The 26,554-nt window shown below is 36.8% G+C and overlaps 5 protein-coding genes across 7 annotated transcripts in view; 3 read left to right on the top strand and 2 right to left on the bottom strand.

The window, feature by feature from the left end:
- The window catches only part of LOC106140903 (uncharacterized), a 37,113-nt gene extending 35,506 nt beyond the window's left edge, over positions 1-1,607 (top strand). Inside the window, exon 10 of the mRNA XM_060951699.1 lies at positions 287-1,607. Within this exon, the coding sequence (XP_060807682.1) occupies positions 287-391 (105 nt within the window). The 3' untranslated portion in view covers positions 392-1,607. The remainder of the gene's footprint in view (positions 1-286) is intronic.
- LOC106141343 (uncharacterized) lies at positions 1,607-12,289 on the bottom strand. The gene is made up of 7 exons (XM_013342994.2): positions 12,177-12,289; positions 5,709-5,798; positions 5,116-5,247; positions 4,638-4,776; positions 3,367-3,538; positions 2,834-2,887; positions 1,607-2,612 (listed from the first exon to the last, which is right to left on the bottom strand). The coding sequence occupies exons 1-7, from the start codon at positions 12,191-12,193 to the stop codon at positions 2,086-2,088; spliced, it is 1,131 nt and encodes a 376-aa protein (XP_013198448.2). The 5' UTR covers positions 12,194-12,289; the 3' UTR covers positions 1,607-2,085.
- LOC132903452 (uncharacterized) lies at positions 7,066-9,533 on the top strand. Its single transcript, XM_060951854.1, has 2 exons — positions 7,066-7,197; positions 8,609-9,533. Exons 1-2 carry the CDS (start codon positions 7,082-7,084, stop codon positions 9,489-9,491), a joined length of 999 nt encoding a protein of 332 aa, XP_060807837.1. The 5' UTR covers positions 7,066-7,081; the 3' UTR covers positions 9,492-9,533.
- Positions 7,197-9,719, bottom strand: LOC132903453 (uncharacterized). The gene is made up of 2 exons (XM_060951855.1): positions 9,527-9,719; positions 7,197-7,961 (listed from the first exon to the last, which is right to left on the bottom strand). Exons 1-2 carry the CDS (start codon positions 9,717-9,719, stop codon positions 7,327-7,329), a joined length of 828 nt encoding a protein of 275 aa, XP_060807838.1. The 3' UTR covers positions 7,197-7,326.
- A 1,208-nt stretch (positions 12,290-13,497) lies between the features above and the next one.
- On the top strand, positions 13,498-24,969 carry LOC132903459 (uncharacterized). Of its 3 annotated transcripts, XM_060951891.1 has the most exons (8): positions 13,498-14,253; positions 16,884-16,987; positions 19,863-19,982; positions 20,210-20,254; positions 21,186-21,272; positions 21,660-22,373; positions 22,830-22,997; positions 23,908-24,969. In XM_060951891.1, the coding sequence occupies exons 3-8, from the start codon at positions 19,883-19,885 to the stop codon at positions 24,006-24,008; spliced, it is 1,215 nt and encodes a 404-aa protein (XP_060807874.1). In that variant the 5' UTR covers positions 13,498-14,253; positions 16,884-16,987; positions 19,863-19,882; the 3' UTR covers positions 24,009-24,969. The 3 variants fall into 3 exon arrangements, with proteins under 3 accessions (XP_060807874.1, XP_060807875.1, XP_060807876.1); XM_060951892.1 differs by lacking the exon at positions 16,884-16,987; XM_060951893.1 differs by lacking the exon at positions 20,210-20,254.
- The last annotated feature ends 1,585 nt before the right edge of the window (positions 24,970-26,554 follow it).

The following is a 26,554-nucleotide window of genomic DNA, read 5'->3' as shown; positions in this document are numbered from 1 at the left end:
GGGGTTGTTTGTTTGTTTGAACGCGCTAATATCAGGAATTACTGGTTCGATTTAAAAAAAAATTGTGTTTAATAGACCATTTATCGAGGAAGGCTTTAGGCCATTTATCATCACGCTGCAACTATTAGGAGCGAAGAAATAATGGAAGAAAATGTGAAAAAAAAAACGGGGATAATTCCTCCTTGAGGGTTTCAATGATGCACAAAATAACTATTCCACGCGGACGAAGTCGCGGGCAGAGCTAGTATTATTATAATATTCATAAAATGATGTACTAATGATCCAGGTGCGATTGTACTACGACTGGTTCCTGGTCCCCGGCTCGTGCAAGTGCTGGAGGCCGGACTACTTCGCCAAATACGTTCGCCGCGCGCACAACGCGGACCTGTAATGGCGTGCGTGGAGCGAGAATGGTTTACCTTGGCCGGCTAATTCTGATAATAACGGAGATTATCAATTTAAAGTGAGCTAACTTTAGCTGTCTGTTTTTGTTTTACAGCTTTACTCATAAGAACACTAAAATATTATAATGACAAGATAATAAATAAAATTATCAGAGCAACAAGTTTCAGAATACTAGAAATCTTGACGACGCGCCTTGTTCGATCCGTCAATATTAACAATACAAATATTATGTCATCCATATAAATAAAAATAATTTCAAAATTATACTTGTAAAACCAATTTTCTTGAAAAATAATTAATTTATATCTGATATATATTCCAAAAACAATATAATTATGTCTTTACAAAATTATTTGTCAATGTTTTGGGTTTCTCGATGATAAAGAAACTATGGACTGCTAGTTAGTTATAATCATTAGATAGATCTTACAATGAATACTTACGACGGTTAAGTAAAAAATATTATTTTGTTTTAAATTGTATCTTTATCTTTTTTATTGAATTTTACGACGTTCATTTTATACATAAGCATTTTAATATAAAAACAATAAGTACATAGATTTTGTACAAAAAATTACTTTTACTTTAATTGGTGCTATTTATGAATGTTGTGTAAAAGACTGTAGGGCACAATTTATAAGGACTTAATATTGTTATAATTTACTATTAACTATATCTTTTATGAATAAGGTATAGAGTACCAAAACTATATATTTAATGAAAGGAGAAAAGAGATCTCTTAAGATTGTAACAAGTATTCTATAGATAATTTGGAACGTAATTTTAAGATCGCACCTTTTAAATCTTTTATTGGAATTATGGGTAGAAAGTGCTGGTAATTTATAAACAAGAATTGTAAATGAGCCACTTAGCAGAAGATGTGTTAAAATTTTATTGTACCTACTAATTGTTTGAGGATTGAATTTATATGGCTTTTTCGAGCAAGAGATTTAAGACGATATAGTTTTTTTATGTATATTAGCTAAATACACACTTATATTTGACATTTGTACTTCATAACAGTTACAAATAAGATAATTACTTCGTGCTTTTTGCCATTTGGGCATTAGAAATCTTAATCGTTGGTAAATTTTTGATTTTAATTGAGCTCAAAGTGCATTTATTATTTATTTACTAGTAGACATAATTAATTTAAGACATATAAAGTCTAGGCTTGTATTTATTGATGTAGATGTAATAAATAAAATACAGTGGTAAATTATGTTTTTTTTATTTTAAAAATATTACGAAGCAGAGATCCATTGAGTAGGTATTCGAGGATTGACAAAAAAGTATAATTCAAAATTCAACTAGCTGATACTACTTAAAATAGTTACGATGTTTAATTAATTGTTTTCGTTGTGTGGTAATTTGTCTTTGTTTAACAGTTTATTTTAATTTAATTACAAAAGTACCTATTCAACTAATATATTGCTCATATTCCATTTCCATCTGCAGCTACAACTACTGCTTGGTTCGTGATTTCTACAGCTACTTATGGTGTCAAAATCTTTATGACTACAAAATTACAAAAATCATCTAAAGATTACAACTTACTGACTCTACAGGCTTGGGACTATAAAATACCTTATAATATGCGTTTAGAGATCAAATACTGGTCTATATGAAAACAACGTACAAAAATAACGTTACTCTACGTTTATACTTAGTTTTATATTTCTATACTTGAAGACTTGACCTATCAGGTACGTCGGATGAACCTGCATCACTAATATTCACGACACACTCATTTCTATCAACTGGAGTATTACTTTCACTATTCACATTATTGCAATCCCTTGCAATGACCCTCCCATTTTCGAAAACCAATTCTGTTTTAGAATTATCACAACCGTCACTTTCTTTGGCAGTGTTATCAGCGTTCTGAAGATTAATATCAGGCATACTACTTGAATGTCCAGCATCGAGTCTGTTTTCGTAAATGATTTCTCTTCGTCTGTTTAAGAAATGCACAGAAGGCACTCCATCTTTGGGGTTGGAGTACGCTACGTAACAGGCTGAATACGGAGGCGGTGGTTCTTCTGGGCCAATATATTTGTTGGCATCAGTATTGGCTCCGTTGGCACATTCGGAGTATGGCGGTGGAAGGTCATTGCTGAATGTATCTTGGTTGACTTCTGAATGTAGAACGTCTGAATCTTCCATTCGAGGTGACGACGACAGATCTAAATCGTGAATGTGTCGATCTGAAACAAAAATAATATAAATATTATAACAAATATGCCTACAAATTATTAACTACTTATTCGAATCTCAATAAAACAGCGGAATGTAATCTCATTTCTCGAATATACATATACCCAGATCTGATTCCTCATTTTCTTGTATGAACTAAGTTGTATTCTAATACGTGTGATGATAAATAAATAAAAAATAAATTATAAATGAACTATGAAGATATACTTACGACTAGTAGCAAGAACGTTTGGTGTGGGCCACTCTTCTGATTGTCGTCTTCTCGCTAAAACAAGAGAAATATTTTTACAGTTATTGATAAAGTTTAAAATTATATACCCGATGTGAATCACTTAAAGCCAGCAGTATGACTACATAATGCAGATATTTCCATTTGCTACGATCCCCCACACTTTTTTTCGCCTTATTTATTCACATACATAAAGTCTCTTCATTTACTCCATTTTATTTTTTTTCTATTACCATTTTATTTCCGATTTGATTCCCAGATTGCAGGCAGTATGCAGATTCGAAGACCTCCATTGACTTACTATCCATGGAGTTATAGCTATCAAGTGTTACATAGATAATCTTCTTCTCTAGCTAATAAATGTTAGCTAAACAGTGTCAATTATACTTATGCCCTGATCCGTTGAAACACTGCTTGCGCTTTTTACAATCTCCGTTGCTATTGGCTGATGACGCAGCAAGCTTTGCCGTGATTCGCTGATGGCGTGTGACGTAGTTATATCACCACATACATACTTTTAAAGAACTTCCTGTGAACACAGTTCTCGAGGGCTCTGACGATGAGCACGACGGCGAGCAGTATGAGCGCGCCGCCCGCCCACGCGCGCGCCGCGCCCTCCCAGTGGCGCGCGTGCGCCCGCGGCGGCTCCGCGCGCGGCGGGGACGCTAGCGGCTGCAGTCTTAGGTGCTGGAATACAAATATATGTACAGCAACATCTTGATAACCTTATCGATAACAGTAAATCAGCAGACCCCGATAGCGGTGTCTTTGACGCGTCTGATACCGTATTGCATTTAGGGCTGACAACTGTAAATACATGCATACATACATATAGTCACGTCTTTATCACTTGCGGGGTAGACAGAGCCAACAGTCTTGAAAAACTGAGAGGCCAGATTGAGCTGTTTGGTTTACTGATAGAATTGAGATTCAAATAGTGACAGGTTGCTAGCCAATCGCCTAAATGAAGAATCCCAAGTTTATAAGTATATCCCATAGTCGCCTTTAACGACATCCACGGGAAAGAGATGGAGTGATCCTATTCTTTTTTATATTTGTGCCGGGAACCACACGGCACCAACAAATTACGGCAATAATAAATTACATTAAGGCATAATATAATTTTTGCAATTAATTTTATAATAAGACTTAGGGATAGGCTCATAAACGTGGGATTCTTCTTATAGGCGATGGGCTACCAACCAGCCACTATTTGAATAAAGTGGAAAAGTGGACCCCAAGCATACTGGAAGAGGGTGCAAATAGGAACACACAAAGATGAGAGAGAGCATCTAGTGTTATCTATCCATTATCTATATTATATAGGTAATAAGGGCGACACTGTCAGTTCTTACATATCCAACGAACACATTCGTTTGAAACATTTTAATTAATTCCTGTACCCAACTACCTTACATAATTCGTTATGGCCAGCGTTCGTGTTTCATAAGGTACAGACCGACAATTACATGCAATCGAGTCACGGTAGAATTAATGGAATATTTGTCGTAAAATACAGAACAGATGAGATGAGAGATATTAATATTTAGATGCAAGTTTTGTCTTATTCTTTTGGTTTTAAATAATATTCGTCTGTCGTCATAATTTGCCAATTTTCCACTATTGGAAATGTGTAATTGAATAAAAAAAAAACCAAAATTATTAGAGCCCTTTACATCAGTACGAAAACGAACACAAAAATATAACAAGGCTGACTTAGTGCGGAAGGCGACCACAGTGCAGGCAGTATAAATCTAATAGATCAGCAATCTGATCATGCAATTACTTTTAAATCTGGCAGCTTCCAGTCCTCTCCACCAAACAGGCTGAATCCTTTAGAAGTACGCCCTGTCGGAGGAATGGGGGGCCATGACCCGTCCTGGTAATTCAGGCCTGTACCCCGCGCTGAGTTTGATGAGTCTAGTCTGAAATGTGAAAATGTATTGCTACTAGAACTGTGTATTCTCAAAATAGATCCCAAATATACATATGCCCAGCTGTAACATACTTTAGTATAAGTGTAACAAAAAGTGTTGGGACTAACATATACCCTTGTAGAATGCCTTTTTATCTGTCATATAAATTAGGACGTGATTAAGGCATTTTCGACAATTTGCAATGTGTATTTTATGCTGATGTCATTAAATCTTTGACATAATATACGAACAGTATTAATGAATGCAACGGAGAACATAATCGGTAACAATTACAGCGCAAAACTTAATCAAAAGCCTTAGGAAAATCAGTACTATTTTCCAAATTACCTGATTAAATGTTTCAAGTTCTTAGGCACGTACACAGCTATCTCCTGCCTTGGCAGATGGTTCCAGTCGATGTTTAGTCCTCTGGTTGCATCGTGCATGTTTCTGAGTTCAGCTAAATCGTGAAGCGTCAACCTGAAGCACATTGAAGATACATTATAAGGCATAAAGTAAATATTGAACTAGGGACTAACATACATATGTACATACTTATAATCACGTCTATGTCCCTTGAAGGATAGACAGAGCTGAAAGGCCGCGTTAAGTTATACGTTCAAAAATCACGGGTACTTACAGTTATTTCGTATTAAAGCAGTAATTCTAACTTCAATGACTCAATTTCTACTAGAATTTGAAGAAAAACAAATTAGAAGAAGCACAGAGTAAAAACTATCCTCTGGAAGTACAGGCTTCCTTTCTACCAAAAAACTCCCTAAAAATTCTCATATGAAACTTACCCGGGCTAAAATTAAACATCATTGATGCAGCCTCAACCTTCGTGCCGTCATTGTATTTCATCTACCCAAACTTACCGTCTGCTAGCCCCGTGGTATCTGTTCTTTGTCTTCCAATAAGTTTGATAATGCAAAACAAACCTGAACCGTCGCCTTTGGTAGCGGTCCAGGAGGTCCCCACGCGCGTCCCAGCCGGGCCACGGCCAGGGGCGGACTGTTGGCGGCTGCATTCTGGAATGAAGAAGAACTGTTTAAAATATATACTTTCTAACTTATTGAGGTCCATCCAAAGATCCTCTGTGGCGCAGCGGTAGTACGCTTGTCTGCGACACCGAAGGTCCCGGGTTCGAATCCCGGCCAGGGCATGATGAGAAAAGAACTTTTTCTGATTGGCCTGGGTCTTGGATGTTTATCTATATAAGTATTTATTAAAAAATATAGTAGCGTTGAGTTAGTATCTCGTAACACAAGTTTCGAACTTACTTCGAGGCTAACTCAATCTGTGTAATTTGTCCAGTATATATATTTATTTAAAGATCAAGTGTGATGTAGAACTAAATGGACACTTAAAGACGTTTTGTATGGAATTAAGAAAGGCATGATTTTCGTCTCGTATAACTGAAAGGTAATGGTTAAACGTCACGTGTACATTCATAAAGTCACGTCGCTCTTTCAGAGGGGTAAGCAGAGACTACATTATGTGTGTTCTTTGCTTGTGTAAAAAATAACAAATATGACTAAGCAAATATACAAGTGAAGTGTGAATGAGAACGTTGTAGTGGGGAGGTCTAGACGAATGTACCTTGATCAAAACGGAGACGTTCTAGCAAAAGGTCTTGTCAAGAGCACCTGAAATTGCGATCGAGCTTGCAAATATGTAGATAGATAAAACTCTTCATTGCACCATAAGTGTAAAACATACAAAACAGCACCAAACAGACAGAGACGGTACAAAGGCGGACTTATCGTAAATGCAATCTCTTCCAGTCAACAAGTCTCTCACTATTACTTACATACATACATATATCCCTTGTGGGGTAGACAGAGCCAACAGTCTTGAAAAGACTGAATGGCCACTTTCAGCTATTTGGCTTAATGATAGAATTGTGTTTCAAATAGTGACAGGTTGCTAGCCCTTCGCCTAAAAAAGAAACCCAAGTTTGTAAGCCTATCCCTTAGTGGTCTAACGACATCCATGGGAAAGAGGTGGAGTGGTCCTATTCTTTCATGTGTTGGTGCCGGGAACCACACGGCACTATTACCTACTCATAGGCAAAAAATAAGTAGGTGAAACTGTTGCCTAATGCCCACCCTGTCACGTCCGCAGTTACGAGTACATGCTTAGACGTGTGCTGCTGCTCTTATTACTTCGCCACCGAAGAAATCGACGTAGAATCATACGAAAACACTGGATCAGTCCATTTATAGCCTTGAGGAATAGTGACGGACTTTTTTTCTTTAAAGAATATCAAGAGTTAGTTTTAGACGAAAAGAGGTTTTACAATTTTTTTCGAATGAGCGTATCCACTTTTGAAGGTTTATTGCAATCCTTAGAGCCACATATACGGAAACAATATACTAATATGAGGAATCCAGTGGAGCCAATAGAAATGTTGGGTATCACTTTGAGGTAAGTAATGAAAATCTTTTATTTTTTCAACTTGCTTTATTCGAGTTAAGTACAAATGGTGTAACACACACGACTTTGTTTTATATATTATAATAGATTTTCAAATCAACTTCAGGGCAATATTATCACTTACATGTTTGCAAAGTCATATTCAATCTCTTCGCTATTTTGAGACACTTCAGAACCTTGATTTGGAGATTGAAATACAGCAGAATTTGAGTTTATTGAACTGTACGTACCCGTACTTTGGTAATTTCGGGTTTGATACCCGTGTGATAATTGCTCTTCAAACGCAAAGGACGAATGTGGAGTCGATTGTCCATAGCGCATTTCCGTGATTAGTTGTAAAACTTTTGTTTGGAAAGTCAGGGTCTGAAGTTCGGTAAAATCTTCTATAGATGGCAGTATGCCTTTAAAAAAGGACAAGTGGCGATTCTCCTTCTCCTTAGGAGCTTTTAATGCTTCTAATGTATCTTTTTCAAAATCATCCAATTGTAATGTTCTCTTCCGGGTGACAGGAACATAGCGGGACGGCCCAGGAACAGGAACATCATCTGTAGAACACATGGTCGATTCATCAGCTAAGTTTAAACTATCGTCCGTGGCATTCTGTGCTATTTTGGTTAAAAATAATAGCTGATTGTAATAATGATATTTTGCAAGCTTTTTAGCGGCTGAGCCGGATCTCGAGGCTTCTTTAATTTTTTTCAAATGTTTGAAAAAGGTGTCTTTGACATTTTTCCACTTTTTCACAACAGTATTACCTGAAATGAAAATCAAATATTACATGTATATTTGTAGGTTCATCGCGTCTTTTTTTAAGGTCCTATAGATGCGTAACTAGAGCCTTAAATCGAATACTTCAGAAATGCATTTCATAAATATAAGGGAAAATATTGCCGAATTTTGAATCACCTCTAAAAAGTGACTACAAACTACCAGTATGTGGTCACTTTCAAGGGGTGATTTAAAAACATATAATTTTGTATAAGCATCTACCCCTGAGTGAGTACTGTTTTATAGACGAAGAGTGAAGCGAAACTAGCGCCACCCGTCTATTTATTCTTTTTCTTTCTGATTACATCATATTATACAAATCTAATTCGATAGTGCCCTAGTAAATGACTCATAGTATTTTTGGTATAAATTTCACATTTTTCCTTCGGTAAATTCAGAGAAAAATTGATTACTGCCGAAAGTGGCCACTTTTGGCGATAATCAATTTTTCTCGGCGGTTTTGAAAGGAAAAATTGTGAAATTGATACGAAAAATACTATGAGTCATTTACTAGGGCACTATGGAATTAGATTTTTAAAATATGATGTGATCAGAAAGAAAAAGAACAAATAGACGGGTGGCGCTAGTTTCGCTGCACTAGTCGTCCTAATAATCTTAATTTTTTTTTTTACAGGTACCTAGGAAGTGGAAATACGATTCAAGATTTAGAATTCAAATTTAAACGGGGGAAATCTACGATTGCATGTATGATATTGAGAGTATGCGAAGCTATATGGAAACATCTTCTTCGTGACAACATCCCTGAACTGACAACAGACCGATTCCAAAAAATAGCATCTGATTTTGATGTCAGAGCAAATTTTCCTCATTGCATCGGGGCCATCGACGGAAAGCATATACGCATGTGTAATCCTGCTAATAGTGGCTCCCTCTTTTTTAATTACAAATCTTTTTTTTCTATGGTGTTGCTAGCTGTTGTGGACTCTAACTATAAATTTACTTTTGTCGATATTGGCGCATACGGAAAAGAGTGCGATTCAACTGTTTTTCAAAACTCAAAACTGTACGAGTTAATGATTTGCGAGAAGCTGCCATTGCCTGATCCCCAGCCACTATGTGGTTTTAATAGACCAATCCCATATGTGTTAGTGGGTGACGAAGCTTTTGGATTAAGCAAACATGTTATGCGTCCTTATGGTGGTAAAAATCTCGATGTAATACAGATGGTATTCAATTATCGTCTTAGCAGGGCAAGAAGATATGTCGAATGTGCTTTTGGAATCATGGCAAACAAATGGCGCATTTTTCACAGACCGATAAACGTATCCTATGATTTTGCTACTGCCATTGTAAAAGCATGTTGTGTCCTACATAATTTTGTGGCCGATCGGGAAGGTGTTCGTCAAAAAGATAAATTGGCGATAATTTGTGATGAGTTTCACTCTCTCCAACCCCAAAATGAAGAATTGACAGCAGCTAATGGCATTAGAAATGAATTTGCAAACTATTTTATGAGCAGCACAGGATCTTTGAAGTGGCAATTAAAGAAAATTTAGTCATGTTACTAGTATGAAGAAAAATAAGGACTCACCAATTTTGTTCTTTCGATCGGGAGCGTAGCTATCATATTCTGGAAATAAATTTTTTGTAACATCTGCCCATGCCTTCGCTTTTAAATTATTGTTTTTAAAATCCACATGAAACTTATCCCACAGTACTTCCCGTTCTTGAACTAAAGAAATGAGGTAGTCCATGTCAATATTTTCCTCATCACTGGTACTCATTTTAATAGGTACAGGTTACGTGATCGTACTTAATCCAGCATGCGTCCTTCCCTATGCTGCGCAAACAAACAACTGCGGCGCCGCTCCGGCACCGCTCTGCTTACACCCCTCCCCGCCTCGTCTCGAATCCGATGCGCGCGCGGTGCGGCGCCGGAGCACACCGCACGGCGCCATGTGGCTACAATGCATTTTTGTATGTAGAAAACCGCAGCGGCGCCGCTCAGGCGCCGCGCCGCAGCCGCGCCGCCCGTGTGGTTTGGCTCGTACGTAGCGATGGACAACCCCTCATTATGCTACCGCTGCGGCGCCGCCGCGGCTCCGTAGATCGTTGCGACGCCGCTCTGCCCGTGTGGTCGCCAGCGCGGCGAAATGGCTTGCGGTGCGGCGCCGCGCCGCCCGTGTGGTTTAGCCCTTACACAGAACTACCGAGTTCCTTGCCCATTTACACTCTACTTGTTATGAGTGGTACTGGTGTAAAGGTGTGGTCACACCTGCACGCACGCTTAGCACGCACAAATTAACTCTGTTTTTTTTTTATTTCGTTTTGGCTATCAACTTTTTCATGGATTAATTTTTGCCAGTGTCTTGTTTTAGTCAGTTACAGATTATTCATCGTATTATGGGTGATTTACTTCGCCCATTCTCGGGACTTTTTGGGACAACATCAAAAGTCACTAAATTCGTTATTGTAACACTTTTGCAATACTTATGCACTTTTGCATGTCCAGTAACCCTTAATAATCAACATTCCACATTTGAAAATCATTAATAAAACGACGACATATTTTGAAAAAAAAAATATATTACAGCACGAATGATATGACGTTTGGGTTCCCGCTAAAAAGTTCTAGGTACCTAGGTATTAAGTTTTTTTACTTTATAAGAATGGCTGGCTAGGGTTAGCTCGGTTAATCATGCGAATATAGTGTGTCTGCACCTTTTTGAAACTAGTTGCAAGCAGTTGTTGCAGTAAATGCAGTTTAACATAGATACAAGTAATGACCTATTCAGTCGACTGTGATGTGTTAAAAGGTATTCACTTTAGAAATAGATCCTTAAGAATCTAATAATTTGTAATTGACGAAACAAGGTTTTTTTTTTGTGCCGTGTGTTTCCCGGCACGTTACAATAGGACCACTCCATAAAGGCTTATAAACTTGGGATTCTTCTTGTCCTACAAGGAGATGGGCCAGCAATCTGTTCTAAATTCCATTGTCTAAACCTTTTGCCAGGACGTCCGTAATTTGATTAAGGTACGTTCGCCTAGGCCGTCCCACTCCAACTTTTCCATCCACACTCTCCATGTGCTTAGTCAACCTGCTTTTATTCATCCTTTCGAAATGAAAAAAACATCACAATTCACAAACATACTCCGATTTACGACTAAGTAAGTATGAATTATTTTACGTAATGCAGACACTAAAGTCTTTATCTAAGGGAAATGAACTCACATTGTATCTTTATAATTAGGTGGAGGTCAGATATAATTGTGTAGGTTAGCACATATCACTTGATTTACTTGTTTTCTTCTCAATACAATGTGGGTAATTCACCTAAATTGATATACTTAGTTACTGATTAGAAGGTGACATTATTGAGATATTTCACTTAGGCAAGGCTAGGTGCAACCTAGGTACTGTGCTTAACACCGAAGCTAAAACTGCTGTCTGTGTGTGTTTCTCTGACAACGTGCCTCCAAAACGGATGAACGGATTTTGACTTTTTGGAAATAAGGTCGAAGATGACGCAGCAGTCGCAAAGTTTTGAGTTCTTAATTGTATTTCATGGTTGCTTAGTCGCGTGATTGAATGCCCCGCCATCTCATTCAACTAGGTACACAATCACATATACAATACTAAACTAATCATTTATTGATAAAAGGATAGCTGTAGGTACAACTTATTTTCTATTATACCTAACCTCTTCTAATGTTACATTTTGCGCCAAATAAAGATTTTTCTTTCTTTCTTTCTTTCTTCTTTGCTACATAGACCTTTTGATCTGAAAACGTTACCGTGTCATATCCAACAATTTAGAATATGACCACTGTTTCTACTTCCCCTGGATTTTCTGAACGTGACTAAGGGAAAAGGACTTTCGTCTACTGCAACAATAATGATTCAATCAAGTTAAGATTCCGAAAGTGTTATGTAAATAAGTATATTTCTTTCTCTTTTTATTCTTCTTTAAACTCAAAGGCAGATTGAGAATGCCTTGCCAAGGTTCGTGAATCGACCCCCTGATCTTTCCAGACCTTGGGTCCGGGGTCCTATAGCCAGTCCTACGATAGATCCTATGACCGTACCTTAAAACATTACGTTTCATTTGATCTAACTTTACGAAACTGAATTTTGCTAACCTTGTGTTACCTTTATGGATCGTAAAACCACATCCATTTATAAGGAAAGCATGAGAACTTAGGTTATGACTTCTCAAAAGCGAAAAAACGGAACTTACGGTATCCTCAGATCCATTTTTTAGCAATCCATCACAACACAGTCACGAAAATTAATATAATCTCAGCTCAGTTCACTCGTAGACTCCGTAATATCGATATCAACAAACAGCGGGCGTGACGGCGCATGCGCGGTGTGGAGGGGGGTTAAGGTGCGCTGTTGAACGAGACGTCAGAATTAAAATGAATTAAGTATTATGAGTATAACATATATATGATCTCGATTCTATCATGAAGCCGCTGAAAGTGACCTTTTGGGCTTTCAAACTGTCACTATCTGTGATTTCCCGACACTTTTAAATAGGAAATCCATGGGAAAGAAATGCAGAGGGCATTTCTTTCCCATGGATGTCGTAAAAGGTGACTAACAAACTTGGGATTCTTTATTTAGGCGATGGGCAACCTGTCACCATTTAAATACTACTACTATCTTTATATACTGTGTACTATCTGTGATCTCGGTTCTATAATTACGCAGCGGAACACGACCTTCGAGACTTTTAAAGACTTGGCTCCGTCAACCCCGTGAGGGATAGAGACGTGATAATACGCATGGTTACGCGACGCTGAAAAATCTGTCGTTGAACGGAATCTTCGGAACTGGGCCTTAAACTTGAAGCTTATTATGTCTGAGTCCTAATAAATTTGATTGAGTAAATAACTGCATGTAAATAAGAAATTTAATAAACATTGACGGCCTCTGTGGCGCAGCGGTAGTACGCTTTTTTGTGACACCGGAGGTCCCGGGTTCGAATCCCGGTCAGGGCATGATGAGAAAAGAACTTTTTCTGATTGGCCTGGGTCTTGGATGTTTATCTATATAAGTACATACATACATACATACATATGGTCACGTCTATCTCCCTTGCGGGTTAGACAGAGCCAACAGTCTTGAAAAGACTGAATGGCCACGTTCAGCTATTTGGCTTGACGATAGAATTGAGATTCAAATAGTGACAGGTTGCTAGCCCATCGCCTAAAAAAAGAATCCCAAGTTTGTAAGCCTAACCCTTAGTCGCCTTTTACGACATCCATGGGAAAGAGATGGAGTGGTCCTATTCATTTTTGTATTGGTGCCGGGAGCCACACGGATATCTATATAAGTATATATTATTAAATATAGATTGTTGAGTTAGTATCTCGTGACACAAGTTTCAAACTTCGAGGCTTACTCAATCTGTGTAATCTGTACCGCATATATTTATTCTCTAAAAAATTTCAACCTTTCCCCTAATTGACTTTCACAATTCACGCAGGAAGAAATGTGTTGAAACACACTGGATCATCGTGGAAGCTATTGATATCATTTTTAATGGCTTGTGTTTAAACGCCTACCAGAAATGCACCTATATTACTTCCAATAAATTCGAAGTGCCTGCCATAACGGATAAATGCTCACCAAATTGTGTATCACAAAATATTCTAGAAATAAAGCTATTTTGCTTTTTATTACATTCTATAAAAATAAATACACACCTTTAAAGTCAATTTGAGTCCAAATTTTGTAAATTATCGCTAAGGAGATGTTACCAATATTTTATTTTATTACTTTCATTTTAGTTATCTATGCTGAGGGAAAAAATTACAGTCAACCGCAAATATTTTTTTCATACCAAATATAATATTGATTACACCAAACACAAGTTACATAATTAATGCATTATGCATTTAATTATATATTTTTATGCAGTTACATAATTACTTTGTTGTCAATTATTGCAACACATAATGACTAAGGTATACAATGAAACAAACCATTGGTAGATGAGGAAATAAAAAATCTAAATTAAAACAGAAATTTTATTAAAGTGTTCATAAGATTAATTTAAGAATAATCAATGGCACTTCAAAAGGAACACAATAATTACAGTCTTATACAATCTTATCTTATAAGATTAATTTGTACTTAAAAATAATCAATGGCACTTTATATTTTACGTATATATAACGTTTATATTACGTAATCTTAGCTTGACCATAATATATTTTGGATTTTGGTTACATAATTTGATTACAATAAAGCAAATTTGAACTGTACATTTTGGTATCAATGTTACTGTTTTAGTGAAACAATATTTGGTGAGCATTTATCCATTTTGGCAATCAAAAGAATATTTGTACACAACGTACGATTATTCTGACGTGTGTATACTTATTTTGAAGCTTAATACGTTTTACTTTGGGAAACTAAGTATAGATTAATTTTAATTTATATGGAGTTAATTTATTTTACTGGGTAATAAAATTTGGAAAACAAAAGCTATTTTGGTGAGCCCTTAAATTGTACCCATTTTTAATTAGCCAATATCCGAAATTTGGAAATTTCTATTTAATCCCATGGATGTCGTATAAGAGCGACTAAGGGCTTATAAACTTGGGATGCTTCTTGAAGGCGTTGGGTTAGCGACCTGTCACTATTTGAATCTCAATTCCATTATAAAACCATAAAGCTGAACGTGGACATTCAGTCTTTTTGAGACTCTTGGCTCTGTCTATCCCGCAAGGGATATAAACGTAACGTCACTGTCTATCATTGTTCATGGAACATACATGTACAATGCAAATTCATCTTTGTTATTTATGTATCCATGTATATAACCTACAAATTTATTGTGATAGTGAATGAAGGTTTTATTTTTAATATCTTTCTACTATATATTATATGTATCTATCTTTTGAGGGAGTATCCCCGCAACAGGTTCAAAATTGGAATAATACTCAAAAGTCCCAGAATACAACTCTACTTTAGGGCTAGCTTTATCTTTTTTTTGGTATGTTGTATAATGGTAACCTACACTTGCATGAACAGAGTAATAAATGTGTATGAAGCGAAAGACCGTGTGGTTCCCGGCACCAATACAAAAAGATAGGACCACTCCATCTCTTTCCCATGGATGTCGTAAAAGGCGTCTAAGGGATAGGCTTACAAAACTTGGGATTATTGTTTAGGCGATGGCCTAGCAACCTGTCACTATTTGAATCTCAATTCTATCATTAAGCCAAATAGCTGAACGTGGCCATTCTGTCTTTTGACTATTGGCTCTGTCTACCCCGCAAGGGATATAGACGTGACCATATATGTATGTATGTATGAAGCGAAATAAATGAACAGGGATCGTGGCAAGTGGAAAGATTCCTACCTACCCGTCCTACCAATCCGGGAAAATCCATGATTTATGTAACAAAGTGTATCAGGACAGTTCTTTGGGACCTAACCTTGAGCTTATGTCCTGAAAACCGAGCTTCAGAGCCGATACGTCCCGAACTACGATCGATGCCTGCGCGGTGCCGCGTCTATGTGGCCGCGCCACTCCGGCGCCTTGGTTGGGACGGAGACACACTGGGAACTTACTATAACATACAAACCCACAATGGTTTGTTCCCATTCAGTCACACCCAGATCTGTAACACTGTTACTCAATGGGAAAAAAATTCCCGTTGTGTAGCAGTGGTACACATTGCAACTATCGTTTTCCCAATGAGTAACACTGTTACACAGTGGCACTTTGTATTCCCGATCAGTAACACTGGTTTGGTTAAGAATATTTTTTATAAAAGCATTTCTAATGTTTGTTTAATTAGTTCTTAATTGAAAAAGAATAAGACATGTAACGAATTAGTGTATAAAATACATATGTATATTGTTGCAATGTTTTTCATTGTTTATTAAGTGACATCATTTACTTACCTGAATTACTTGAACCCTGCGCCAGCTCACTTGCGGCGTATTTCAAAGCACAATTAACACTAGTTTTCGTGGAACTGGAAGGCCAAAAAGATATAAGATCGAAGACTACAATATATGTTTTTTCTACACTAATTCGTTACATGTCTTATTCTTTTTCAATTAAGAACTACTTAATTAAATAAACATTAGAAATGCTTTTATAAAAAATATTCTTAACCAGTGTTACTGATCGGGAATACAAAGTGCCATTGAGTAACAGTGTCACAGATCGAGGTGTGACTGAATGGGAACAAACCCACACAATCACGTCTATATCCCTTGCTGGGTAGACAGAGTTAAGAGTCTTGAAAATATTGATGAGCCACGTCCAGCTGTTTGGTTTAATGATAGAGTTGATATTCGTACATATGTACATACATACGTATAATCACGACTTTATCCCTTGCTGGGTAGACAGAGTGAACAGTCTTGAAAAGACTGATAAGTCACGTCCAGCTTAATGATATAATTGAGATTCAAATAGTGACAGCCCATTGCCTTAAAGAAGAATATCAAGTTTTTAAGCTTATCCTTTAGTCGCCTATTACAACATCCATGGGAAAGAGATGGTAGTGATCCTAGCCTATATACGTCACATTGATATTCGTAATCATTTCAATTTAATATAATTTTTAATTTAATATTGAAGCGAGAGCGATGATTCGGCTCGACCGCCACCAAAGGGAATATCTTTCGCTAGGCTGGTGTGATACCTGGGGAACCGCGCGACAGACGATGTTGTGTCGGAGGTTGTATATATTGCTCCAATCCGTGAAATCATTGCTTGCGCGATTTTCGCTGTTTTTAATTGATAGCGTCGCGTGATTTTATTTTTTATTTCTGTGGCTTGTGGCGTATAGTTATCGCCACAATATCATTTAAGTTAACCCATTTCATGCAAATAAAGATATTATTTCTTATAAATTTACACTCAGTGTGCCCACAGCCTCCTCACCACTCTCGTTTCCGAATGTTTTGTCAGATTCAAAGCAGAGTGAGCTCTCATGTGGATACAGTTCAGTTGCCGGCGGTTGGTGGAGACCTAGCTGTTCCAATGTGATCCTTGTAGATTTGTCTGGTCCTTTGGTAAGAGTTAGTTTGTAATCAATATCAATATTATTAATGCTTATTTATAATAAATAGTACATTGACGGAATTGGATGGATTTTAATGAGAAAATTTTTTTGTGAACCTATTTTACTTAGAGGTACTTACAGTTACTGGTTATCTTAGAAAGTAGAAATAGTGATAAATAACAATTTAAGTAAGGCAAAGTTTAATTAAATATAGAAGACGCATCTTAGTGTATGTTCTGTTTATATTTTAAGACTTTGTTTATAAATATCAAATGTAGTTGTGATTTTATAAAATAAAGGTTGTTAGATTTTTGATATAAAGTTTCTTTTTTGTATTAATACGAGTACGATACTTAAATTTGTGTATGTACGTATATACGATACTTTTTGTTTTAATATAGTTTTAATCAGTATCGAGAAGAGTAATTTATTTTTAAATTATTATGGCAGTGAAAATACCCTGTAAATACCTACCTGGAGTATCAAACTCCATGACATTTTGCTATAGAGTATCCACTTAATTATAAATTACTTGTCACGCACAAAAAGATGATAAACAGTGGTGCTAGAAAGCGAACGAGTTACCACAGAGACTTAATAATTTAGAAATTATGCCGATACATACCGTGTGGTTCCCGCCCCTTTAGAGTGTTATCACATTGTAAAGGACGACTAAGTGAATAAGTAGATTCATCTATAGCAAGCTTCCATGGTCTAGTAGCGAAGACAAATAAATAAATACGTAACTTGTTCTATTCCCGCGCAGATTGGTATCCTGTAGATATCTATGACAGGTTACTTCGGATATCCAGTTCAGGCAGCAGTTCTCCACAACAGACCATTCATGCAACTTATGTATATTATTTATTCTTTATTGTAACAATTACAATTTGTAAAGACAATAGGCGGACTTAATGCCAATAGCATTATCTAACAGTCTACCATTGGGTTAAGCAGAGAACCTTTGTGTGGGTGATAATAAAAAAAATGTATAATAAACATACTTACTATACCATTTATACTATAAACCTATACTTATTAGTTATGGTATAATTGAGACACCAATTGTATTGTTGTGGAGAGAAAAAAAAAGTTCATTTTTATTTGTTTATTTAGATTAAAAAAAGTCGACCAAGTGCTGGGTTTGAGAAGTTTCACAGAAAATCCGCGTTAGGAACTCTCGCATTCGCGGCAAACTTCATGTCTCTGATATAATAGCAGAGAAATAACGATAATCGTCTCTACGTTATACTACATCTATTCCCACAATTATTATAATTATGCTTTAATGAAATTTTAAAACACCCTTTCTTATACATAAATACATACTTACATAAAATCACGCCTCTTTCCCGGAGAGGTAGGCAGAGACTACATCTTTCCACTTGCCACGATCTCTGCATACTTCCTTCGCTTCATCCACATTCGTAACTCTCTTCATGCAAGCTCGGTGGTTTCGGGTACCCTTTCTCAGGGGAATTAATTATATTAACGGGCTTTTGGCAGAACAAAAATATTAAATACAAAGAAGAATATTTTAGTCAAGAGAAAGGAATTGGAAGGTTGAACTCAGGATCGTTATAGAAAAAGGGCGCCTCAAAGTCCCTAAATTCATTACCTAAATAAAAAGCAATAAGCTCATAAGTACTCATAAACGGTGTAGTGACGTCAAAGTCCATATTTCCGTTGTTTAATGATTGTATTAATGACTCGTAAATCAAGAGCGACAGATTTCCCCAAATTGTTGCATTTATTAATGGATCATAATCGTTATGGAAATTTTCGGATGTTTACAACCGTGGTCCAGCAGTAGTGCCGTGTGGTTCCCGGCACCAATACAAAAAAGATTAGGACCACTCCATCTCTTTCCCATGGATGTCATAAAAGTCGACTAAGGAATACGCTTACAAACTTGGGACTCTTTGTTAGGCGATGCCTGTCACTATTTCAATCTTAATTTTATCATTAAGCCAAATAGCTGAACGTGACCATTCAGTCTTTTCAAGGCTGTTGGCTCTGTCTACCCCGCAAGGGATAAAGACGTGACCGTATGTATGTATGTTTGTCCAGCAGTATTTGCGTGGGTCCTCAAATCTCCTATTGAGATTAAGATAGTAAAGTAACAGGCTGCGTATCCATTGCATTAAAGAAGAACCAAGTTTATAAGCTCTACATTGCCTGAATTTTACAAAAGGGAAAGTCTAATACTTGTTCTTCTTATTCTTCTTTTATACCATGGGTTAGCGGCTGTCACTATTTAAATCTCAAATCCATAATTAAGCCATACAGCTGAATGTGGCCTTCCAGTCTTTTCAAAACTGTTGACTCTGTAGTGACGAATATAAAGTTACGCCTTTCCCGGGGAAGTAGCCAGAAACCAGGTCTTTACACTTGTCACGATCCCTGCATACTTCCTTCGCTTCACTACATGCTAAGTCTCCTCATGCCAGCTCATCAGATGTTCTTGGCTTTTAGTCTTTTCCGTAAGGTCGACGTAATCCACACTAGACAAAAATTGTGTGTTTACAACAAATTTACTGAACTGATTTTGTCGAAATTTGCTACACAGCTAGAATAGGCCTTTAGGAATACAAAAGCTTTATGCTGGAAATTCTCACGGAAGCGAAACTCAAGCGCAAAAGCTAGTTATAGATAGATAGATAACTAACTCTATATTGCACCATTAGAGTAAAACATACAAAACAACATAAATCAGACAGAGATCGTACAAAGGCGGTCTTATCGCTAATGCAATCTCTTCCAGTCAACCTATGTATTTTATGAAGTTATTATTATTATCAATTATATGTTATATGAAGTTATTTAATCATTCAGCTGATACGCCTGTTCCAACTGCTGTCAAAACCTCATCCTTTCATTTCCAGGTCAGCCTCAGGTCCTCAGCATGGGCGCGAGGCGAGGCGAGTCCACTCTGGCTCCGGAGTTGTGCGCGCCACTGCTACTCCTGTGCTGGCTTTGCTGCTGGAACGATGATACTAATTCAGGTATGGTGATGTTTCTTCTATCTTCTTTCATAATCATTAACAGAAACGATTGGCCGACAAGATTTTGCATCTTTAAACAATTCGTCAACGTAAAGGCATCCATTCAGACCAAGAAAGGTTCAAAGATTAAAGTCCTGTCTGGTGAATGCTCGCGGACAAAAATATATGTAGTTGAATTAATTTAGAACAATTTTATAGACTCTCTCTAAACTGTAATGGTGTTTCAGACTCTTCTAGTACGGGCAAACCTCCTCGAAAGCCAGCCAGCCATGGTGTGTATGTTAGTCTGTGTGTCACGATCACCAAACTTAGATGGCATTGGCACTGTTGAGTCCTGCTTATCACTTGATGTGGTAGATTTTGAATCATCCATTGCAATTTCATTACTTTCAATTTGATGATCGATCGGGGATAAGAACACTTCTTAATCTACATACAAACATAAAATCACCACTTTTCCCGGGTAGGCAGAGACTACATCTTTTCACTTGCCACGATCACAGCATACTTCTTTCGCTTCTTCCAAATTCATAACTCTCTTTATGCAAGGTTTTGGGTACTCTTGACCTGACCAGCCAAGACCTTGCCAGGATGTCCTTAATTTATTAAGGTACATTTATCTTGGCCTTCCCACTCCTGCTATTCCATCTACACTCTAATTGTATATTTGCTCAGTCAACCTGCTTTCATTCAACCTCTCCACATGACTAAACCATTTTAACATACCCTTTTCTATTCCTGTTACTACATCTTCTTTCACATCATCACATTCCCTTATCACGTGTTTACTATCCGGTCACTCAATTTCTTAATCTATTTTGTATAATTTTGTCACCTATTGGTGTTGTCCTTTTGCACCATTGGGTTTCTATCAACCATCATCTGAAACTATTTTAATCTCAATTTCTTCAAGTCAAACAGCCTTTTAGTCTTTAAAGACTGTTGCCTCTGTCTACCCTGTAAGGAGTATTAGATTTGAATGTATGAACATACGAATCATCTGAAACACAATAAGTATTTAGTCGTCATTTGTCATGATCAATTCAAAACAATCCAGAATGCGTCCACAAAATAGTGCTTAGAAAATTGGCAATCAAATGTGCAGTACAAACATTACCCAGCGGGTGCACGGGTCGCGGCTGCTAACTTTGCTCCAGTATTGACAAACACTCATAATTCTTATAAGAATTTGTGTTGTTATAGATTCAGGGTCACACCGACGCGCGAGTGAGTTCTTCAGTCGTCGTTTTGGCAGCAGCGCAGTGTCCCTGCACTTGCCAAGCACTTCAGGTAATTGATTTTCTATTGCTTATTATGAAATAAGAGGAGACGGAAGTATAACCATGATTGATCTAACCCATTCCTGGATCGTGGTGGGAACCCCATGCCCGCCAAAGAGGCCAGGACATACGACAGAAGGATGAGGAGCATGATTCGCTATGTATTATTCTCGAATCTGTAATTGGCAAAAGTGTCACTTCCTCTAAAATTACATCTTGCCCTCATGGATGAGGTTACGGGTTAGGATTGGCCTAAGTTTATTTTATTTATTTTCTATTTACAAAATACACAATAGATTTAATATATTGTAGTACCAGTCAAACAATGAATCAGGCTTATGATTATTTTTAAAATATGCATTTGTATTAATAATAACTGAATTTCCAACTATTACAGGAAGCACCAAACAGCCACTATCAGCACACAGAAGCCACGAGGAGATTCCGAACCGCAGGAAATCTCATCACGAAATCAAAGACGAGGTAGAAGCCCGATACCACTCCGCCCCTAGCGTCATCGATGAAGTGATACACAGACGGGACTGGGAACGGTCCACACGAGATCTACACATACCTCTTAATCCAGACTCAGAAATCTGTCTATCAGATGTCAGCCTGACACCTGAAAGAGCTCCTAAAGCTGAACCAGAATTATCTTCAAACGAAGTTATCAATGACCAAAAACCCTGTAAGAAACACCACACTAACATAAAATCGTCAAAGAAAGCAAAAGAAAGCATTGACGATGATAAAGACACTGACGCTACTGAAATTGAAGTATCGAATTTTTATATAGGCGAATCTAAAGAAGATGAGTCGTTGTTAAGTAAAACTCCTGTCGGAGATGATTTTGAATATGAGAAAATGGTAGCAGAAGAGAGGAACAAGGCGCTGTATAAAGCCAAAGAGACTAAGCAGTCTTTTAATGAATCGATTCGGTCTAAAGATCGTCCGAAATATGCTTTGGTACCGTTGGAGGAAGGACAAGCGTCCAATGTGTTTACTTATTGGTTGGATGAGGATATAGATCAGATTGACAGGTCGGGAGCGGTGCACCACACTGTTGAGTCTCGGATGAGTATCGGAAGGCCTTATCCACCTCCCTCTGTTGGTAAGTTGGATAATACGTTTGTTTATTTGTTCGTTTGTAATATATTTAATACACAGAAATGTATGTTACGAGGTATTTTTGTATCCATGAATTGTCTATTGAGGAATTAACATGCAGCCCATTTGTGAAATCCTTGCATCCTTCCTGGGTAAGCCCAGTATGCGCTTATAACTAAGATTCAGAAGTAAGTCTGTGACCCCATCAAATAGATAAACTTAACCCAACTAAGACATAAGCCTAAAAGTGGTGAAAGTGCATACTATGTTTAAAGTCACCAATTTGTAAATCTTTTTGTGTATTCCCAATTGAACCCTCGGCCATAGTGAGGGGCTTTCTTTAATTTCAATTCCGATCGTCATATTGTAACAATTACACTAAAATAAGTCTTAATTACAACTATTTCATTATTTATCACGAAGATCACTAAAGTTACAAGCTATACTTCATCTTATATAGAAGTCGTTGGCTACGACGGAGGCGCCTGCTACCTAGCAGAAGAGGGGTCAGAGTGTGACCTCCATAACCGGCCAGTGGTCAGCAATGTGGGCACTCTGAGAGCGAGGCACGCGAGCGATGGTGACATCCTGGCGCCACCAGTGAGGCCGGAATCTGGTGCTTTCTCTGGTAAGTGTAGATGAATAGATAAACTCTTTATTGCAAAACAGGTTATGAGGTACAAAGGCGGATTTATCGCTAAAGCAATCTCTTCCAGTCAACCTTAGGAGTTGGATTTTGATATTTCTTGTCTTATTTATACGGTTAGATGAATTTAGTCGATATCCCCTACGCCCCTTGCGATTCGTCAAATCTTTTATCATGCGAACCGCTGTGATTTGTAATTCCCGCATCTTTCTTCTCTAATACATACAACTTGGGGATTTTCATGGCAAGAGTGAATAGGCACTATTTGAGCTTGCTTGCACCATCTTAGGCCTCATCTTGCCTACCACCAGGTAAATGGTTAGCCAATGAGGCCAAAACCTGGTGCTCTCATTGGTTTTAGGATTTGGATTTCAAGGAAGTAGATTATTCTTGTCTTCTATGGTTTTTCCAGATAAGCCTCCTGCGAGGCAGAAGTCTGGGGCTTCCTTAGGTATACATAATTACGTCTCTTTCCGGATGTGCTAGACAGAGACATTCTGTTAGCACAAAACTTACTACAACCTGTGTAAATTCAGTTGCTTGGGATTTATGATTTATTTTTAAATGTATCATAATAAAAAAAAAACACTCTTTTGGTTTTACTGAAAATGGCGATGTTGTGTTTTATTTATTATGTGTCGAGTGGCACTTTGGAATAGAAAAAATCCATATATTTTTCACAGATGTTGTAAATGTACTGTCGAATAAACATTTTATATATCCATCTAAAAGGTGACTAAGGGATAGGCTTACAAACATGGGATTCCTCTTGTAGGCGATGGGCTAGCAACCTGTCACTATTTCAATCCCAATTCAATTTCCAGCCATGCAGCTGAACGTGGCCTTTCAGTCGTTTCAAGACTGTTATGTATGTATGTATATTTCATTTCAGAAAGTGACCTGGACCTGGATTTAGAAGAGAGTGAGGAGCGTCCTCCGGAGTACCACGAGCTGCAACTCTGCTCCGCTGACCACAAGGAGACTGCTATTTAAATCAAAGTTTAAAAAAAATCAGCGGAGCTTAAAAAATAAGCAACGGAAGACCGACTCAAAACATAAGAAAATCGGAATTCAAAGTTTCGAATGACTTTTTCTTTTTCATCTCTTTCAAATAGGCTATTACACTCTTTTTTGAAAACTGTTTTAAATCAATCCTGAGACTGTGTTATACCTATAGAATTTTTATTAAAATTTTTTGAAGCCGAAAAGTGCTCTAAAAACGATTTATTATTTATGATTTTGTATTTTCGCGCGAAAACGCCATCCGCCATGCTGTTTTGACTCGTGACGTCATACTTTTAGTAAACAATACGGCTCTACGTAAGACTAAAGTAAAAAGATTTTTGTAATAATGAATTACAATACATATTGTTGGTGTCTTGTTCCTGAATGCAAGAATATTAGTATAAAAACACCAGAAAAATTGTGGATTCCACTGCCAAGTGATATTAAAATGAGAAACACTTGGTTGAAATTAGCAAGAAGAGATCCAAAGGCATTGTCTATAAAATTATATACAATTATATAAATTATATACAATTATATACAATTATAATTATGTCTATTATATACAATAAATACTTACATCGCTGTTTTAACATTTCTTAACTCAGCAGAACAGAAATCGGGATTGGACGCAAAAAATTTCGCCACCATCAACGTATTAATCCTCGGTAGATTTATATTGTCTGCTTTCACAAAACCGTCTTCCATGATTCTATTAAATTATTAAAGAGTAAAAACCCAAAAACGTGATAGAAATTTTAAAATTTCAAAATAAACAGAGCCTGACATCATCAATATGTTTTCGATTCGATATTTGTTTACTAAAAGTATGACGTCACGTCAGTACCCAACATGGCGGATAGCGTTTTCGACTTTTGAAGAACAGATTAAAAAAGAGGATTTTTTAAATTGAATTATAAAATCCATATTGCACTTTTATGAATAATAATCCATGTTTTTCTTTTATTTTTTACAAAATCTATAAGATACGTGCATTTTTATATTTTTTTTTACATGGTGTAAAATAGCCTATTGATGTCGGTTAGAAAGAGGCAAATACTTTTCCGTTCCCTCTAGTTTTCCTTCTCATTGAGGTACGAATAATTAAATCTTTAAACAGACATCTTGAAATTTTCAAGTTCTATAACCGTTTAATGATATTCCACATTGGGGCCTTGTGTGCCCAATACCAGAATAAGAAAGAAATAAATTATTTTTTTGGAATAAGGGATTACTTTACCAAAATTCTAGTCAATTTGGTGATAAGGAATTATTGGAGGACTTTGATAAGGCCATATAAATAGCCATAAATACATATAATCACGTCTATATCCCTTGCGGGGTAGATGCGTTAAAAAGAAAGTAAGCTAATATTTTTCTTGGTAAAAATTGTTATTCAATTACGTGTCACAATCGCAATTCCTGGTATTGTTAATGTCAATTAGATGTAAGGTTATTCCTAAACTTATTTCAATTCTCATTACATTGATAATATTAAGCCTTTGTATGTTTGATTAGGTAAAACATTAATAGATTAAAAAACAAACTACTGGACAAAAATTTGTGAAGCAAAGATGTTTGTTATTTGATTTGTAAGATTCTAATATAACATTTTATGACGAAAAAATTACTAATTAATAACGCCTCTTGTGCCAAGTTTTTTGGAAATTAAGCCTTCATACATTCAATTAAAATACTTTTACTATAAAAATATATATATACTTGTATAAAGCATAGATAATTATTTAATATACAAAAATCCATGATAATATTTATTCATGCTCTAAAAAAAAGTATTCCGCCATATTTTTTATCTGTTATTTACAATGTATTGTTTGTAAAATAAACAATTACATGATGTTTTAAAACACTATTAGTTTTATTCATTTATCCTGCCCAAGAACAGAGATTAAAATATTATCCTTCTTCTTATTATTTTGTTTATATTATTTATGTAACTGAAGATAAGCAACTGTCCGCATTATGTTTTTTTTTGCTACCAGACCAGGCCAGCCTTGAAGCGTCGTGCGTTATGTACAAAATACATACATACATACATGCATATATATAGTCACGTCTAAATCCCTTACGGGGTAGACAGAGCCAACAGTCCCAAAAAGACTGAATGGCCACGTTCAGCTGCTCAGCTTAATGATAGAATTGAGATCCAAATAGTGACAGGTTGCTAGCCCATCGCCTAAAAAAAGGATCGCAATTTTATAAGCCTATTCCTTAGTCGCCTTTTACGACATCCATGGGAAAGAGATGGAGTGGTCCTATTCTTTTTTGGTGCCGGGAACCACACGGCACTGCCGGGAGCCACACGGCACTGTACTGCACATGTACAAAATATCTGTTAAAAACCGTATAAAACTTTAGGAACATTTTGATAGAAAAGTATCTGTCCCCGTATAGTGGCACGCGCGACGCCGTTATTATCGCGCGAAAAACTATCGCTATCTCGTTTCACGTCATAACAAAAAGCGAAACAGCTATAGTTTTTCGTCTTCAGAATCTATAGTTTTTAATGATAC

The sequence above is a fragment of the Amyelois transitella genome, chromosome 26, assembly GCF_032362555.1.
Source record: "Amyelois transitella isolate CPQ chromosome 26, ilAmyTran1.1, whole genome shotgun sequence".
NCBI lineage: Eukaryota > Metazoa > Arthropoda > Insecta > Lepidoptera > Pyralidae > Amyelois > Amyelois transitella.
The sequence above is the reverse complement of the archived record's forward strand: the minus strand, read 5'-3'. Positions and strand labels throughout refer to the sequence as shown.